The sequence below is a fragment of the Ambystoma mexicanum genome, chromosome 4p, assembly GCF_040938575.1.
Source record: "Ambystoma mexicanum isolate Mex_15411 chromosome 4p, UKY_AmexF1_1, whole genome shotgun sequence".
Lineage (NCBI taxonomy): Eukaryota > Metazoa > Chordata > Amphibia > Caudata > Ambystomatidae > Ambystoma > Ambystoma mexicanum.
Window position 1 is genome coordinate 1,129,971,906 of NC_090927.1, and position 19,694 is coordinate 1,129,991,599.

General features: G+C 48.4%; 1 protein-coding gene across 1 annotated transcript in view; it reads left to right on the forward strand.

Annotated features, from left to right (window-relative positions):
- Positions 1–1,692: 1,692 nt before the first annotated feature.
- The window catches only part of LOC138453673 (alpha-tectorin-like), a 412,421-nt gene continuing 394,419 nt past the window's right edge, over positions 1,693–19,694 (forward strand). Inside the window, exon 1 of the mRNA XM_069606719.1 lies at positions 1,693–1,963. Within this exon, the coding sequence (XP_069462820.1) occupies positions 1,876–1,963 (88 nt within the window). The 5' untranslated portion in view covers positions 1,693–1,875. The remainder of the gene's footprint in view (positions 1,964–19,694) is intronic.

The following is a 19,694-nucleotide window of genomic DNA, read 5'->3' on the forward strand; positions in this document are numbered from 1 at the left end:
GCTCATTCCGAATAGCGGCATGAGTCGCTGCTCTCCCAGATCCATGTATCTCCCCAAAACAATGGCGAAAATGTCTTCTTTTTTTTTTTACATCGAAAATGCAACATGTCGTTTTTTGGGAAATGCTGCCTGCAATATTTCTGAAATCTGCATCCATTACCGCCAGTATGGGGGTAAATCCTTAATAATGTAGAGACCCCCAAAAGGGTCGGCATGTAGCAATGGTGATTACAACATGCTGAGATCCCCGTATAACGTTTTGGGGACTCATAATGAGTCTAAGAGTGAGAAAGAGAACGAAAAAGAACAAGCACAATAGAAAAGGGGAACCAAGGAGTATGTGAAAAGACAAAGAATAGAAAAGAGAAAGCAAGAAGGGAACATAAAGAACTAAAAGAAGAGAAAGAACAAGTATGAGACGGAGAAGGAAAGGAAAAAGAGAGCCGGGAATAGGATTCATGGAAAAGTGTCAAAGACAGCTAAAGATGGGAGGCATTCAAGATGAGAGAGAGAGAGCATGGAAAGAAAAGAGAGAGAGAGGGGTTCCATGGAGGAGAAGAAACACATATTGAGGGAAAGAAGGAAGATAGAAATCCGACACAACAACAGCCAAAAACTGGCTAAGGGATAGAAACCGGGAGATGGACAGAGGGAGTAGGTGGGAGAGGAAAGAGGGAGAACTGATGAACAGGAGGGGAGAAAAAGGAGTACAAGAGAGACAGATGAGGAGAGAGAGTGTGAGTGTGTGAGAGAGGGTGGAAAAGAACATAGAGGGAAGCTATCTAAGGTCTAAGCAGGTGGAGTTGATGAGAGACTCCTCGCATAGTACAGAGTTCACTTGAGGCGCGGCTGGGGGCCCCTTGTCGTGCGCGCTTTTGGGAGCAGAAATAACGCTTCCTGCAGCTTAGGGAGCTCATAATAGTCTATTCCCATACCATCTTCTCTCATTCCTGCGATTTCCTAGTACCAGAATTTCTAGGAGTCAAAAACACTAAATCGGAGACCTGCTTCCCTTCAAATAAATTTGAAAAAAGGCGCTAGGTCGACTTGAGTGGTTTCAAGCCCTTTGAGGGATAGCGTATCACTCGGTTCCTGCTGTTCTCGGAGGCCCCTCTCATTAGCCACGTATAGGCGTTGGGGGCTGAAGGAGGGGTGGGGAGGGGTACGCGTTGAATTGATTTTTTAAATTCGTCTCAGTTGACGTAGTCGATATCACATCAAACTGTATCCGTACATCAGGTGTCTGGGCCGATCCAACACCCTCTCCAGCGCATACACGTCCTCCGTAGACCGCATTTAGAGGGACGCCTGTCTTTCTCCGGGGCCAGCACAATGCCCGCTTGACTCTTAACGCAATTTATGGCTTCCAAGGAAGGCAAAGGCGATGCGGCCCCCGCTTAATGGCCTGCAGAGTTGACCGGACAAAGATAAAACCCTGTGGCTGGCTAAATGAACTGGGCGAGTTACGGGGGTCCCACGGCAGGCCAATAAATAACATGTGTCTGGGGCGGCTGCTATAGCAGAGCACCAAAAATGTGCTGTTTTTCGCCTCTATTCCCCTATGGGGCAATTCGGTCTTAAAAAAAAGCGGCGTGTAAACTTTTGTTGTGTGAGCACAGGCCCGGTCTCCAGCGGCCGTCTCTGGGCGCCTCAGGAATCCCTTTGTCGCACCACGTATATAGGCCTCGCTGAGGGGCACTTATCGGCGTGAAAGGGACACACGAAAAGAAATGGAGTGAAAAAAATAGACAGTCAGGTGTTTTTTTTTGTTTTTTTTTTTGGTTAGCTGCTCGTTTGGGGTGGAATAGGGTTAGTTCAGGAGAGAGGGCAAGGCGAGCGAAGCAGCGTCCGGCGTCTGTGGGGATTTCCGCATCTATGGCGCTGTGCAACATGGCCCTCGCAGTCGTGCAGGCCGCGGCTCTGCTCACCCTTCCCGCTGCAGCCGATACGGACATTGCGGAAGGTGAGTGCCTCGAATCGTCGACCATCGCGTATGCCCTATAATGTGAGTTTGGGTTGTTTTAGGGAACACTAATCTACCTTAAAACCACGCCGAAACCTCAGTGACAAGTTATGGCAAAGTGTAATATAAATTTGCTGGTGAGTGAATGCAGGCTGTTTGATGGTGTATATCAGAATCTCTGCCTCAGGTTCAGAAAATGATGACGCAGCTGCCTGTGTTTTTTTTCTTTTCCTTTTGAGAAGCTTTGCTAGAAGTACTGCTCTTGAGAGTTTCATTGTCGCCCCCGTGTCGCGGTGTTTTACATTCCTGTGTTTCCAAATAGAAATTGTGAGGGCAGGCCCCGAATAATGACCCTACAGTGTTAGGCTGGTGCGATTGTTTCTGCTGGCTCTTCCGCAACGAACTGCATTGTTCACATCTGGCGCAGGACTGTAATCTTTCCAAGAAGCAGAAGGGCGGGGGAGGGGGGTTGAGGGGGTGGGAGCGGCTGATGGTGACATTTTTTAAATCATGTGACAGTTTCAAGTAAAAATTGAGCGACACCTCTAGGGTGCATCTCATGACCACACAAATAACCTCCAGCTAAGACCTATTTGAGAGGCTGGTGGAGTGTCCTTCGGTTCTTGCATGAATGCAGAGGTCCCTGTTGGGAAGTGCCCGGTGAAAATCTTGGTGACAAGCTATTGCCGTTTTTCACCGTTTTCTTCTTTTTGGTGTGTTTGACCAGATCCCCAACTGTTTTTTGTAATGTGTAGAACTCGGGCAAAACCTATTTCCCTCCCCACACCTTACTTCAAATCCCCTTTAGTATGCACTTCCGGCACGTACACTCCTGTCCAGGATTGTCTTTTGTGCTTGTGACAAGTTGTCCCCTGAACTTCCTTATTCCCCAGTGCAGTCCAGAACTAGACACAACATCATGTGTTATTGTGACCCACACAAACACCCATCACTGACATTTCAGTGATCTCCTTCTAGACGCCTGCGTTCCTCTGGCACCAACTCCCTGCGTGTGATGCGGTTGGCTAAACAGAGAGCTGGTGGTTGATCCCTTTCCTCGGCGGGCTCCCTTCTGTGGAATAACCTCCTACCCCATCTACGTCTTGAGCAGGACCTCCTGAAGTTCCAAAAAAGCCTCAAGACCTTTCTCTTTACCTCTTCTTTCTCATCTTCTCTTCCCTGCCAATCATACAGTAGCGTGACTAATGTGCAGGGCCCTCATGTATCCTCAGGCCTTGAACCCCCATATCTCTCATCCCAGCTGCTGTCTATTTTACTGCACTTGCTTAGGCTCACCCTCCCCACGGGAGTTTCCACGTACGTTTTTCCCTTCTTAGCATTTCTCCATGAGCACCACATCACCTATCCCTTGCCCCCTCCCCTCTGCACTTGCACGTTCTGAACACTCACAAGGCATATTAGGTTCGTCTCCGCTCCCTTTTATTCTCATGATTTGTTTGTACTATTGATTCAATTAGTTATCTTAGTTGTAATTCATTGTCTACCTTTCTCTGTCGCCACCCTGTTGCCCTGTGGGCGCTTTGAAACAGTTTTGCGAATTGTGTAAGCACCTAACAAGTGACCAATAAATAAATAAAATACAATTTGAGCAATGCTTTTATAAACTGGTCTTTGATGCTCTGCATTTTAGTAGGACAGCTCCTAATTTTAATCTGAATGAATCCCAAGAGGTGGGCCGGGATAGGTCCACCCAGCCAGAAGACGTCTGGAAGCCGTTGAGGTGAGATTGCTCTCTGCTCTATGGCTAACTGTCAGGTCCTTAGTAAACCTTTGGTTCACCGACGGAGTGTAGGTCTTGCTGAGCTCTTGGGTTTGGCGCATGCTTTGCTTCACAGCGGTTGTTGTGTAGGTGATAGCCTAGAACGGACTGGTCCGGTGTAGTTATGATCTGTTCCTAGGTGCCTATCCTTAGGTTCAATTCGTGTGCTGGAGGGGAAGGTACACCTAGTGCTGAGAGTCGCACACACACAACGCCATGGGCCGTCTAAGGGTCCTCGCTACGAAGGTCTGTCTGCCAATTTCTCCCAGAGTTTTAAGCGCAGAAACATTATCTAGGGAAAAGGGGAGAATTGATAAGGTTAGTTCCACTTCATTCGGCCTCCAGGAATTGCCCCTGCGGGTTCTTCACCATCGGTGAAACGACTGTCTGAATGTTCTGGATACTGTTCTGGAGAATGTGATTTCTGTCACCTTAAGACACTTGGAAACGTCATATTCCTGGGCCGTGTCCATGTGGACATAGGCTGTCGCTGCCTTACGCCAGGTGTCTGCAACTTTTGGCTCTCCAGATGTTATGGACTACAGCTACTATCAGTCCTAGCGGGCATAGTCAATGGTGAGGGACCATGGGAGTCCTAGTCCAAAGCATCTGGAGAGCTGCCCGTTGCAGACCCCAGCCCTATGAAGTTGCTTGTCCAATGGAAAGGTTCGGAATTTTGAGGAAGCCGACCAATTTGGCCTGCTTACAAAGGACCCAAACGTGTTTGTAGTGTTCCATTTCCATCTCAATTCACTTCAAAGTACGGTTAGCAGGTGTCTCTGTGTCATCAGGGACGCCATGCCCCGTCCTGGGCTTTCATTGCACTTGTATTCTGGGATTTATAACATTGGATTACCTTAACTGAATAACAATGACTCTTGTCAAAGGGAAGTAACAGCAAAGCTCGGTGCTGTTATAAGGTGACCCTGTCTTTAAAGGATTATGCGCACGGGGGAGAAAATACAGCTTTTACTCGGAGCGAGACGTTGTTCTTTAACTATTATTACTTTTAAAAGTATGAATTTAGTGTAGTTACATGATTTTCAATAAGCAACACATTGGCTCATTTACTATAATGGTACACGTTAGTAGTCGGGATGAAGTTGTTACATTGACAGCTGAGCACATAAGGACAATAGCATTTACTGACCAAGAGGAACTAATTACAAAAAGAGCATTTTACTCCTGGGTGGCCCGTGCTGTGAAGTTGAGTGAGCGTGAACTGTTGTTCGGCAAAAGAAGATGGAGTGTGTGCCAGAAGGTCACATGCACTGCAGGGCGCATTTTCCGTCACACTCCCAAGCATTAGCGTACTTGGGATTTTTGCATTTTCTGCTTCGCTTTCCTCATAAGAGTCTGGGCGTAGAGCAGGGGGGCGCTGATGTTTGCCCAATTATGAGTTTATTGTCCAACTGTATTCATTGAACACGGTCGAGTATTGCAGTCTTAGTTTACCCAACACCGACAGAGCAGAACTTTGTCTCTATACTTTAATGAATTATATCACTTAAAAACATGTGATTTATTCCTGTAAACGTAAATCCTCCTAGCCTTATGTGCATGCGTTGCACATTGTAATACAATGTTCTAGTGAAGCTGTTTGCTTCATGTAACTCTCCTCAGAAGCTGAAACTGAATGGCGTTGCCTAAAAAACACAGGACTGACTGAGGTGCTTCGATTCCTCACGGACATGTGCTCACTTGGCAGCTTTGGCGCCTGATTTCATAGATTATAAATGCATGGCCATTTTTACGACATGCCCTTACATCACAGAGGCGTCTCTGACTAGATAAACATGAACACAGCACAGTGTGGGCCCTTACACATACGCTCTGTGGTTGTGTGGTTGTCGGAGTTGGATTGGGAGCCAAAGGTAACTCTGAAACATTTCAAAACAGCACCTTCTTCAGTCAAACAAGCTAGCGTCCACTACCAGCTGAAAAGGAGACTGAGGGAGTCCTCACGTATGCGTCCTCTAATCTGTGCACAAGTGCACTTGCCCAATTTTCCTTGAGTGCTGCTGAGAAGGCGTTAGTGTTAAGACGGATTCTGAACTCTGTCCTGGTGGCGCAGAAGTTCAGAAGGCCAACCTAATTACTTGGAACAGGGTAAACTCTGGACGAGCCAGACCAATCAAGGTAGCGATCGCGGCGGTCAAGACTAGGTCTCAAGAGGGGTGAGGGTGACTGAAAGCCCGCAATGAGCACACAAAGCAAGGACACTTACAAACTACTCCAAACAGGTGTTATATTAAAAATATATACACATTTATTCCAAGGCCTTTAGAACAATGACCGTAGCGAGAAATTACAATACAACTCTAGTAAACCAACAAATACCATACCAATACAATATATATACAAATACAACAAGTCTCAAGCGTTAGATGCACGAAATATGTAGTCCACCTAAAAGGGAAGGAAAACAGGCAGTGCGAAATAATGCTTAGACCCAGTCCGCCTTCAGAGGCACCTTACTAACAGGAAGTCGAGCCCTGCGAAGAGTGGAGCCTTGTGCTCAAAAGTACCTGCACACGCTGGTGCCAACGGGCAAAATGGGAGTCTCTTCGAGGGAAATCAGGTAGTTCAGTTTAGTGCACGAATGAAGAAGAACAAGTTCCGCGACTCAAGCGCAGCCTCCACTGTGGGCAGAAGCAGAGCGCAAGTACGGAAAAGGGTGCTGTTTTGACACAGCGGGGAAAAGCTATGGGCTCCTGCAGGAGGGCGACCAGTTCCTAGCTATGCTACTCACTGGTCCCCGGTGCAAGCAGACCCAGGCTTCTCCGCGTCAGTTTCAGTCGCTGGCAGGTTCAGAAGAGCAGGGAACGTCTCGTCGTCGTGTTGAGTATGCAGCAGCAGAGTTGAGTAAAAGACGTCCCAATCGCAGTTTGTTAACACAGCAGGGCAACGGAGCGGCCCTGTGTATCTGAGCCAAATGTACACTACTCACTTCAGACCTGGGAACGCCAAGTGTACGAAGCGTGTGAGAGTGACAAGGACTCGAAATACTACACAACCTGGCGGCGGTTACAGAGCAAGACTCCTGTGTAGGCTGGTCAGTCTGCTGGATGGCCCAGAGACGCTTCCGAAGGCTTACTAGCAGGAGATGGTGAAGATGCCGAGAATAGCTGTCCCCGCTATTCCAAGGGTCGAAGTACCAGTACAGGCCTTCTGGTTCGATCAAAGGTGAAAAGAGTTTCACAAGGCGACAGCAGTGCAGAGGAGCAGTCCTTCAGCGGGTCACCAGCGATTCCTCAGTTCAGCCTCTTGGTTGCAGGATACTTGGCTCCTGTATTCCATCGTTCGTGAGAACTCAGGAGATCAACATGGTAGTGGTGTTTCCAGCCCCCTCTTATCCACGGTTCCCTTCGCGCCAAAACGGAGGGGACCCAATGGGAGATCCGCTCATCAACACTCACACCATTCGTGGACCAATCACGGACCACGGTGGTCCCAGGCATTCACAACACCCTAGACTCTCTGGCACCCAGGATGTGTATTGGGACCAGACATCCCAGCCCACATCCTGGAGGCACACACAAGACATGTAGAAGCCCGCGAAAGCATCCGTGTTTCGCGGGAAAGTACATGCCCAAATAAGGAAGGCCCCGGGTCGGCTCGACCTGGGGAAGGTGAAGGGAGCAAGACGGTCAGTGGACAGGACAAAGGAGCCTCGTGGTCTGGCCATTTTGGGAGCCAGGCCACCATTTTGGGTTAAGCGCGAGAAACGCGCTTAGAACGCCAAAAGGAGCTCAAAACACAAGAAACGATCGCTGCCACCATTCCCGTCCGTGAATCACTTGCACCAATCAGTTACAATCCTAAACGAGTATCTAGGGCCTCTAGAAGGCTAGAGACCCAAGAGAGCTGTAACTTAGCTTACAGTGCCCTCTTGTGTCATGTTGCACGAAAGCCGCAACATGATAAAAGAAACTACAGAAAACAGCGTTTCCCGGTACTGACTGTCTTAAGGGCATGTCAGTTTCCCCGTAAGAAAGGAGCGAAAGCCCAGAGGAGTGCGGCAGAAGGCTGCACTTCTCTGGCAAAGTCGAGAACAAGGTGAAAAACAACAGCAAAAAGTTTAGGGGTTGCCACATGGAAGGAAAATTACCTACAATTACGAAATCCTTCCTAACACTCGCCCTTCCCAGACTATGGACAGGGGGAACTAATCCACCCCTGGATGAGTCTCTTGTTCAGGTCGGTTAAACATTCTGGACAACCCATCAGCATTGCTATGTTGGACACCTGGCCTATGCTCAATAGTGAAGTCGAAGCCTTGTAGACTTATGGACCACCTAAGCAACTTTGGATTCTCCCCCTTCATGTTCATTAGCCACTTTAAGGGCTTATGGTCAGTTTGCACAGTGAAGTGGGTCCCATAGAGGTAGGGCCTCAGCTTCCTTAGGGCCCACACAACAGAGAAACATTCTTTCTCTACCGTGGACCATCTGAGCTCTCTGTCCTTAAGCTGGCGGCTAATAAAACCAATAGGGTTTTCCTTACCCTTCTCATCTACTTGTCATAGTACAGCTCCTATCCCAGTGTCAGAGGCGTCCGTCTGCTGATAATCAGGGGCCCTGAGGACAGGGGCCTGGCACAAGGAGTCTTTTAAGCCATTGAAGGCCTTCTCACACTCGTCGGTCCAAGTTACCTTCTTGGGTTTCTTCGGAGTTGTGAGGGCAGTCAGAGGGGCAGCTATGGTGCCATAGTCTGCCACAAAATTGCGGTAATACCCCGTGAGTCCTAAGAAGGCTCTCACTTGGGTTTGTGTAGTGGGGATAGGCCAGTCTTGTACTGCTTGTACTTTACTGGGTAGAGGCTGTATCCTCCCTCCGCCTACTTCATGTCCAAGGTAAACCACTGAGCCTTGTCCAATCTGGCATTTACTAGCCTTTATGGTCAAGTGTGCTTTCTGAAGAGCCTGGAGCACAATCCCGAGGTGTTTCACATGGTCTTCCCAGGTGGCACTGAAAACTGCTATATCGTCCAGATATGCAAGACAGAATTCGTCCAACCCATTCAAAACATGATTCACAAGCCTCTGGAAAGTGGCAGGTGCATTCTTCAACCCGAACGGCATTACCCGGAAATGGTAAAGGCCGTCTGGAGTAGAAAACGCTGTCTTCTCCTTGGCATGCTCTGCTAAAGCTATTTGCCAATAGCCAGCAGTGAGGTCAAACATGCTGAGGTACCTGGAGGCACCCAAAGTATCCACCAGCTCATCTGTTCGAGGCAAGGGTTGTGCATCTGTCTTGGTGACAGCATTCAGAGCCCTGTAGTCCACGCAGAACCTCAATTCAGAAGTGCCTGCCTTTGGAACCAAAACCACAGGGCTGGACCAAGGACTACTAGAAGGTTCAATCACCCCAAGGTCTAACATCTTGTTGACCTCGGTCTTAATATAAGACCGTACTTTGTCTGACATCCTGTATCCCCTACTTTTGGTAGGTACACTGTCTCCTGTGTCTATGTTATGTTTGCACCAAGGTGTCAAACCAGGCGACTGTGAAAACAGGGGGGAAAACTGCCTAAGCAAACTTTTCACCTCAGCCTGCTGATCAGAAGTCAGGTGAGAGGCCACTCGGACACCCTCAAAGGAGCTATCTGAAGGACTGCTTTGGAACAGGTCGGGGAGAGGTTCAGACTCCTCTTCCTCAACATCTGAAGCCAGTAGCAGTGCTGCGATTTCGACTCTTGGGACGAAAGCCTTCAGCCTATTCACATGAAACACTTTTGGAGCCTGTCCAGGCCTTCCAAGGTCCACTAAATAGTTAACCTCAACCAGGGGCTCCACCACTGTGTAAGGGCCTGACCATTTGTCCTGTAAAGCTCGAGGCCTTATGGGATTCATGATCAGAACTTGCTGACCAGGTGTAAAGTTGATGAGGGAAGCTTTCTGGTCGTACCAATGTTTCACCAGCGCTTGTCCTGCCTTCAATTTATCACTAGCCAAGCCCATCAGAAGTACCATCCGTTTTCTGAGCCCTAGCACATAATCAACTACGTTGGTTGTAACCGGGGGAGTGGGCATCTCCCATCCCTCTTTGACTACGGCTAAGGGTCCCCGTACAGGATGACCGAACAGACGTTCGAAGGGGCTGAAGCCAACACCCTCCTGTGGTACCTCTCGGTAGGCAAACAGTAAGCATGGTAAAATAAGATCCCATTTTCTTCTCTGAGGTTCTTCCAGAGCCCCAATCATGCTTTTTAACATTCTGTTGAAACGTTCCACCAGACTATTGGTCTGGGGGTGGTATGCAGAAGAGAACTTGTAGGTGACCCCACATTCTTTCCACATAGCCTGCATATACTTCGACATAAAGTTGCTGCCACGATCCGACACAACTTCTTTAGGGAAGCCAACCCTAGTAAATATGCCAAGTAAAGCTTTTGCAACTGACTTGGCAGTTACAGTTTTCAATGGGAGTGCCTCAGGATATCTGGTTGCATGGTCGACCAGCACCAGGATAAACCTATTGCCTGAGGATGTTTGCGGGTCAAGGGGACCAACGATGTCGATCCCTACCCTTTCAAATGGTACCCCCACAACTGGGAGCGGTACCAACGGAGCTTGGATTGTCGAGCCAACCTTACCAGATAACTGGCAGGAGGCACAACTCCTACAGTGACTTTCTACTTGCACCCCCATCTTGGGCCAGTAGAAGTGCATGGATAACCTTTGCTTGGTCCTCTTAATACCAAGGTGACCAGCAAGGGGCACTTCATGCGCCAACTGCAGGAGGAAGGGCCTAACAGCAAGGGGAACCACCAACCTCCTATGGTCTCCTTCTGTAGACTCTGTGGGCTCACTATACAGGAGTCCACCTTCCCAATAAATCCTATGCGTCCCAGGAGGTTCACTCTCAAGCTGGGAGCAGGCCTGTCTCCTTAGGCCTTCCAGAGATGGGCACTCACGTTGGCCTTTACTGAATTCGTCCCTATCAGGACCTCCTTCAACTAACAAGTCTTTTAGTTCAGGATGGTCGTTGGGGTCAAATACTTCAGGCATCACCACCTCCTCGTCAGGCCCGGGCGATTGACCAACTTCCTCCACCGCAGTGGTAGGCGAGCTTGGGGGAATGTTCTCTTTCCCTCGTCTTGACTTGTTGACTCCTTTCGCCTTGGGTTTCGCCTTCGGCTGGGGCGGCGTATTGGTCTTGGCCAATGCTGGCCGTGCTTGAGACCCTGTGTAGGGTCTTTCGGCAGTGTCTCCTACAAGCCCTAAAGCTCTGAGATCATTACCTAACAAGACCTTTCCCGGGACGTTTCTCTGAATGCTCACTGGAATCCTGACTGCTGTACCATTTAAAGTAAGATTTACAGGTATTACTGGGAACATACGGAGTGGGCCGTCAGCCAATTTAGTGGGCATCAGAGTAGCTCTGGCAACTTCCTCTGAGTCTACCAAGGTAGAATCCACTACAGTTCGACTGCACCCACTATCCCTAAGAGCTGGAGTATCTACTCCATTGATCAGCACACTGTCTTTAAAGTAGTGCTTGGTATTATCTGGAATCCTAGCATATGCCTCTGCGACTTTAGGCTCCCAGGAACCCAGGGAAACTAAAACTACCTCAGCCTCTATCCCGCTGGGAAATGAGTCTGAGGAGAAGGATGCTCCTGTAATCTCTTCTTCCTCGTAGGAGGAGAAGGCCAGATTAGCGGAGTGGACCCCCAAAGGTCTAACCTTACACCGGGGATCCCCCTTCACGTGGTCAGTTGCTCCACAAGCAAAACAAGATCCAATGGGTCTGTTTACATAGGGAGGCTTATTGTAACCAGAGTTCTGTTTCGGAGGCTGACCTCCACTACCCTGTGAGTTCTCTTGTGTCTTACCCTTATTTTTCTTTTTGTGGCCCTTATGAGAAGAACATTTATCAGATTCTCCACCCTCCTTATCTTTGGACTTTTTCTCTTCCTCCTGCTTACCAGGATGAGTTTTGTCCTTAGGGGACACTCGATGTGACACCCATAGGTCTGCTGCAATGGCCAGCTTCTTAGGATCTATCTCCTTCGAATCGGCCAAATGCTGCTTAAGCTCCGGGGAAGAAGATGCAAAAATGTGTTCCAGCATGACAAGATTTATCATGCCTTCGAAGGTAGAAACCTTATAACCTTCGACCCAGCCAGTTAAGTTTTTCAAGGATTCAGTGACATAAGATACCCAAGTACCACCTTCCTTTTTCTTATACTCTCTGAATCGTTTCAAATATTGGGCCGGAGTCTTCCCAAACTTTAAAATGAGAGTTTGCTTTAACATTGCAAAATCAGCTCGCTCAGCCTTCGACATTTCCATAATGGCACTACAGCCAGAATGGGGCAGTCTGCTGAGTAACCAGGCAATCTTTTCAGCATTGTCAACTTGTTGAACTTCGCATGCCTACTCAAACGCATTCAGCCAGTCCATAATGTCATTCCTTTCCTCATACACACTGAGCAGATCTTTCGGAAACCGTGGATGAGAGGAGGCCCCAGACCCATGTCCAGGACCCTTGGACCCATTTGCAACCTGAAGCTTGGCCAGTTCCAACTGGTGATCCCTGTCTTTCTGTTTTTCTGCCTGTTCGATTTTTAGTTTGGCTATGCTGAATTCAAGCTCCTTCTGCCTAAACCACAGCTCTTGCTTCTTGAATTCAAGCATAGCCTCCCCATCAGCACTGGCAGAGGAAACATTAGACATCTCATCCTCCCTGTCCTCGTGGTCGCGGTGGATCAGTGCAGCGGCAGAACCGTAGGTTCTACCAGTGAGAGCAGCCCCACCTCCTTCCGCACTGTCCTCAGAAGTTATAGCGTCAAGCTGCGCTTCTTGCCACGCCACGATTCTTTGGATCATATCCAATTTCGTGCCTTGAGAGGAAACAGCTCTCTCCGCACACATCTTTTTCAATGTTTCTTATTTGGAAGCATTTAAAGTTAACAAGGTATTTGTTTCAATACTGTTAGATAGTACTATGGCCTTTTTAAAGTTATACTATAAAAATTCACTACGTGTCCTGGTAGGAATATCTTGAAATGCCTTAGTTCGTGCGCAACACTGGATACCTTCAGTCGTATCCCACCGCTGCCACCAATTTGTTAAAACGGATTTCTGAACTCTGTCCTGGTAGCGCAGAAGTTCAGAAGGCCAACCTAATTACTGGGAACAGGGTAACCTCTGGACGAGCCAGACCAATCAAGGTAGCGATCGCGGCGGTCAAGACTAGGTCTCAAGAGGGGTCAGGGTGACTGAAAGCCCGCAATGAGCACACAAAGCAAGGACACTTACAAACTACTCCAAACAGGTGTTATATTAAAAATATATACACATTTATTCTAAGGCCTTTAAAACAGTGACCGTAGCGGGAAATTACAATACAACTCTAGTAAACCAACACATATCATACCAATACAATATATATACAAATACAACAAGTCTCAAGCTTTAGATGCACGATATGTGTAGTCCACCTAAAAGGGAAGGAAAACAGGCAGTGCGAAATAATGCTTAGACCCAGTCCGCCTTCAGAGGCACCTAACTAACAGGAAGTCCGAGCCCTGCGAAGAGTGGAGCCTTGTGCTCAAAAGTACCTGCACACGCTGGTGCCAACGGGCAAAAGGGGAGTCTCTTCGAGGGAAATCAGGCAGTTCAGTTTAGTGCACAAATGAAGAAGAACAAGTTCCGCGACTCAAGCGCAGCCTCCACTGTTGGTAGAAGCAGAGCGCGAGTACGGAAAAGGGTGCTGTTTTGACACAGCGGGGAAAAGCTATGGGCTCCTGCAGGAGGGCAACCAGTTCCTAGCTATGCTACTCACCGGTCCCCGTTGCAAGCAGACCCAGGCTTCTCCGCGTCAGTTTCAGTCGCTGGCAGGTTCAGAAGAGCAGGGAACGTCTCGTCGTGTTGAGTCTGCAGCAGCAGAGTTGAGTAAAAGACGTCCCAATCGAAGAAACCCGCACAGTTTGTTACCACAGCAGGGCAACGGAGCGGCCGTGTGTATCTGAGCCAAATGTACACTACTCACTTCAGACCTGGGAACGCCAAGTGTACAAAGCGTGTGAGAGTGACAAGGACTCGAAATACTACACAACCTGGTGGCTGTTACAGAGCAAGACTCCTGTGTAGGCTGGTCAGTCTGCTGGATGGCCCAGAGACGCTTCCGAAGGCTTACTAGCAGGAGATGGTGAAGATGCCGAGAATAGCTGTCCCCGCTATTCCAAGGGTCGAAGTACCAGTACAGGCCTTCTGGTTCGATCAAAGGTGAAAAGGGTTTCACAAGGCAACAGCAGTGCAGAGGAGCCGTCCTTCAGCGGGTCACCAGCGATTCCTCGGTTCAGCCTCTTGGTTGCAGGATACTTGGCTCCTGTATTCCTTCGTTCGTGAGAACTCAGGAGATCGACATGGTAGTGGTGTTTCCAGCCCCCTCTTATCCACGGTTCCCTTCGCGCCAAAACGGAGGGGACCCGATGGGAGATCCGCTCATCAACACTCACACCATTCGTGGACCAATCACGGACCACGGTGGTCCCAGGCATTCCCACCACCCTAGACTCTCTGGCACCCAGGATGTGTATTGGGACCAGACATCCCAGCCCACATCCTGGAGGCACACACAAGACATGTAGAAGCCCGCGAAAGCATCCGTGTGCCCAAATAAGGAAGGCCCCGGGTCGGCTCGACCTGGGGAAGGTGAAGGGAGCAAGACGGTCAGCGGACAGGACAAAGGAGCCTCGTGGTCTGGCCATTTTGGGAGCCAGGCCACCATTTTGGGTTAAGCGCGAGAAATCCTAAACGAGTATCTAGGGCCTGTAGAAGGCTAGAGACCCAAGAGAGCTGTAACTTAGCTTACAGTGCCCTCTTGTGTCATGTTGCACGAAAGCCGCAACATGATAAAAGAAACTACGGAAAACAGAGTTTCCCGGTACTGACTGTCTTAAGGGCATGTCTGTTTCCCCGTAAGAAAGGAGCGAAAGCCCAGAGGAGTGTGGCAGAAGGCTGCACTTCTCTGGCAAAGTCGAGAACAAGGTGAAAAACAACAGCAAAAAGTTTAGGGGTTGCCACATGGAAGGAAAATTACCTACAATTACAAAATCTTTCCTAACAGTTAGCAGCTCACACAGACAGTTACCACCTTTTTAAGCATCCACAGGGCACAGCAGGTACCTGCCATTTGTTTTCTCTGTTGAGAAAACTAAATTAAACTAACTAGCCCCTTTATAATGATCACCCATGCAGTATATTCTGAATCCTTGTCAATGCTCCAACCACAAGGATTCAGATCATGTGACTGGTGATCGCTAATTAGGATGCAACATCTATGTAGTAGTCTAAATCCGTAAGAACTGATGGTGTTGGGTTGAAAAATGCTTTGCAAAAACAAACACGGCCTTATGGGAAAAGACATTTTAATGGAGTAAAGGCTGGACATTTAAGGTAATTTGCATACCCACAATGCATTGCCCATTTGGCTCTGAACTGGAGAAGTTAAAGTGATGGCTACTAGGTGGCGCTGTGCTGTGTGTGCTGTGTGTGTGACTTGGCACACATGACTAATTATGCTTTCACATTTCTGGTGTAAATGTTTGTCCCCCCCAAGCCTTATAAATGCACCATAACTTTGTGGTTGATATATTATAGGGCAACACTCACAGTGTAAGAAAGGATGATTTGGCACATCATCCTATAGGATGGGGAAGCGCCTGCCTGGGTCCGCCCACGCCTCCGATAATTAAGAAGAAGAAGAAAGGATGATTTGTGAAGGTTTGGGACTTGGGGATTGTGTAGTTTCATTTAATTTATTTTCAAGTGTTTTCTGAGATCTAGATCTGAATTTTGAGTGGCAAATAAAATGGTAAATACGGTAAAAGTATAATTTATTGAGATGTGGCAATCTCAGCGATTGCTAGTTAAGGGAGGAAGAGTGTTTTAAGTTCATTTTGGAAGTAATCAGTGTTTTTTTTATATAAACAAAATTACAGAGATTGCTTCCTAAATTAATTTAAAATGTGCGGGGCGAGTGTAGTAGTGGGCTCTTTGTGATTTGGGTGTTTTAAAAGTGTTCAAAAAGCGTATAATTGCTTAATTAGATTCAGAAAAGTGTGCAACAAATGACTACGGGAAGCCGATGCTTGTTTAATCTATCCTGTTTTGACTGGACAAGCTTTTCGTGTGACTAAACAGTAAAGATCTCGATTCAATCCTGACATTAGAGGGGAGATACCTTCATTATCACCTCTCCTACTTTTCGTCACAGTATTTAATTAGTAATTCTACCTGAACCCCTACATCCCTCTTCCTCATCCCAGTACTGAATAGTAATTTTACCTATATACCCCACATCCTTCTTCCTCATCCCAGTACCTAATTAGTAATCCTACCTTTACTCCTACATCCCTCTTCCTCACCCCAGTATCCAATGGTAATCTTACCTTTACTCCCACATTCATCTTCCTCGTCATAATCCCTCACTACTCCAACTTCACTCTTCCTTGTCACAATGTCCACCCACCCCTTATTCTTCCTAGTCACTGCGCCCACTATCCACATCTCGCTCCTCAACATCACAGTCCCCCACTAACTCCACCACACTCCTCCGTGTCAAAGTCCCCCACTACCCCACCTCACTCTTCCTCATCAAAGTCACCCAGGCACCCTCTACCACTCCTCACTCTTCCTTGTCATAGCCCTTCAGTACCGCCACCTCACACTTCCCCATCATAGTCCCCCACTACTTCACCTCACTCTTCCTCAGGACAGTATCCCCCTTCTCCCACTTCACTCCCTTGTCACAATCCACACCTAAATCTTCCTGGTCACAGTCCCCCTCTGCCCCACCTCACTCTTCCTCATCATAGACTCCCACTACTTCCACCTCAGTCTTCCTTGTTACAGTCATTGACTGCCCCAACCTCACTCTTCCTTATCACAGTCCCTGACTACCCTACCTCACCCCTCCTCATCACAGTCCACCAGTACCGCACCTCACTCTTCCTAGACACAGTCCACCAGTACCCCACCTCACTCTTCCTAGACACACACAGTCCTCCACTAACCCCACCTCACTCTTCCTTGTCCCAGTGCCCCACTAGCACCGATTCACTATTCATTATTACAGTACACTCTACGACCACACCACTCTTCGTAAACACAATTCCCCACGAGTACTGATTCACTATTCCTCATCACAGTACCACACTACCACAACATCACCATTCCTTGTCACAGCTCCTCACTACCACCACATCATTCTTCTTCATCATAGTTCCCCACTACCACCATGTTACTCTCGCACATCACATTCCCCCACTACCACCAACTCACTATTCCTCGTCACAGTCTCCCACTACCACCATGTCATACATCCTCACCACAGTACCCACTATCACAACTCACTATTCGTTGTCACTGTCCCTCACTACCACCACTTCACTCTTCCTTGCCACAGCCCCTCACTACCACATCACCTTTCCTCTTCATAGTTCCCCACTACCACCACATCACCCTTCCTCACCACAGTACCCCATTACCAAAACTCACTATTCCTTTTCACTGTCCCTCACTACCACCACTTCACTCTTCCTCACCACAGTCCCCCACTACCACCACATCACTCTTTCTCTTCATAGACCACCCACCACCACATCACTCTTCACTGTCATAGTTCCCCACTACCACCATGCCACTCTTCCTCATCACAGTCTTCTGCTACCACCACATCTCTCTTCCTCATCCCATTACTGAATAGTAATCTTTCCTATATACCCCCACATTCTTCTTCCTAATTTCAGTACCTAATTAGTAATCCTATCTTTACCCCTACATCCCTCTTCCTCACGCCAGTACTGATTAGTAATCTTACCAATACCCCCATATCCTTCTTTCTTGCCTCAGTATCCAATAGTAATCTTACCTTTACTCCCACATTCCTCTTCCTTGTCATAATCCCCCACTACTCCAACCTCAATCTTCCTTGTCACAATGTCCACACCCACCCCCTTACTCTTCCTAGTCACTGCCGCCCACTATCCTCATCTCGCTTCTCAACATCACAGACCCCCACTAACCCCGCCTCACTCTTCCTCATCACAGTCCCCCAGGCACCCTCTACCACACCCCACTCTTCCTTGTCATGGGCCCTCACTACCCCCACCTCACTCTTCCTCATCACGGTGTCCCACAACTCTCACCTCACTCCCCTGTCACAATCCACACCTTACTCTTCCTTGTCACATTCCCCCTCTGCCCCACCTCACTCTTCCTCATCATAGACTCCCACTACTTCCACCTCAGTCTTCCTTGTTAGTCATTGACTGCCCCAACCTCACTCTTCCTTATCACAGTCCCTGACTACCCTACCTCACCCCTCCTCATCACAGTCCACCAGTACCGCACCTCACTCTTCCTAGACACAGTCCACCAGTACCCCACCTCACTCTTCCTAGACACACACAGTCCTCCACTAACCCCACCTCACTCTTCCTTGTCACAGTGCCCCACTAGCACCGATTCACTATTCATCATTACAGTACACTCTACGACCACACCACTCTTCGTAAACACAATTCCCCACGAGCACTGATTCACTATTCCTCATCACAGTACCACACTACCACAACATCACCATTCCTTGTCACAGCTCCTCACTACCACCACATCATTCTTCTTCATCATAGTTCCCCACTACCACCATGTTACTCTCGCACATCACTTTCCCCCACTACCACCAACTCACTATTCCTCGTCACAGTCTCCCACTACCACCATGTCATACATCCTCACCACAGTACCCACTACCACAACTCACTATTCGTTGTCACTGTCCCTCACTACCACCACTTCACTCTTCCTTGCCACAGCCCCTCACTACCACATCACCTTTCCTCTTCATAGTTCCCCACTACCACCACATCACCCTTACTCACCACAGTACCCCATTACCAAAACTCAATATTCCTTTTCACTGTCCCTCACTACCACCACTTCACTCTTCCTCACCACAGTCCCCCACTACCACCACATCACTCTTTCTCTTCATAGACCACCCACCACCACATCACTCTTCACTGTCATAGTTCCCCACTACCACCATGCCACTCTTCCTCATCACAGTCTTCTGCTACCACCACATCTCTCTTCCTCATCCCATTACTGAATAGTAATCTTTCCTATATACCCCCCACATTCTTCTCCCTAATTTCAGTACCTAATTAGTAATCCTATCTTTACCCCTACATCCCTCTTCCTCACGCCAGTACTGATTAGTAATCTTACCAATACCCCCATATCCTTCTTTCTTGCCTCAGTATCCAATAGTAATCTTACCTTTACTCCCACATTCCTCTTCCTTGTCATAATCCCCCACTACTCCAACCTCAATCTTCCTTGTCACAATGTCCACCCACCCCCTTACTCTTCCTAGTCACTGCCGCCCACTATCCTCATCTCGCTTCTCAACATCACAGACCCCCACTAACCCCGCCTCACTCTTCCTCATCACAGTCCCCCAGGCACCCTCTACCACACCCCACTCTTCCTTGTCATGGGCCCTCACTACCCCCACCTCACTCTTCCTCATCACAGTGTCCCACAACTCTCACCTCACTCCCCTGTCACAATCCACACCTTACTCTTCCTTGTCACATTCCCCACTTGCCCACCTCAGTCTTCCTCATCACAGTCCCCTACTCCCCCACCTACTCATCCTCACCACATTCCTCCACTACTCCATCTCATTCTTCTCATTCTTCCTCATCATAGACTCCCACTACTTCCACCTCAGTCTTCCTTGTTCCAGTCCTCCAATGCCCCAACCTCACTTTTCCTCATCACAGTCCCCGACTACCTCTACCTCACTCTTCCTCATCCCAGTCCACCAGTCCCACACCTCACTCTTCCTCGTCACAGTCCACCAGTCCCACACCTAACTCTTCCTTGTCACAGTCCGCCACAAATCCTATCTCCCTTTTCCTTGTTAT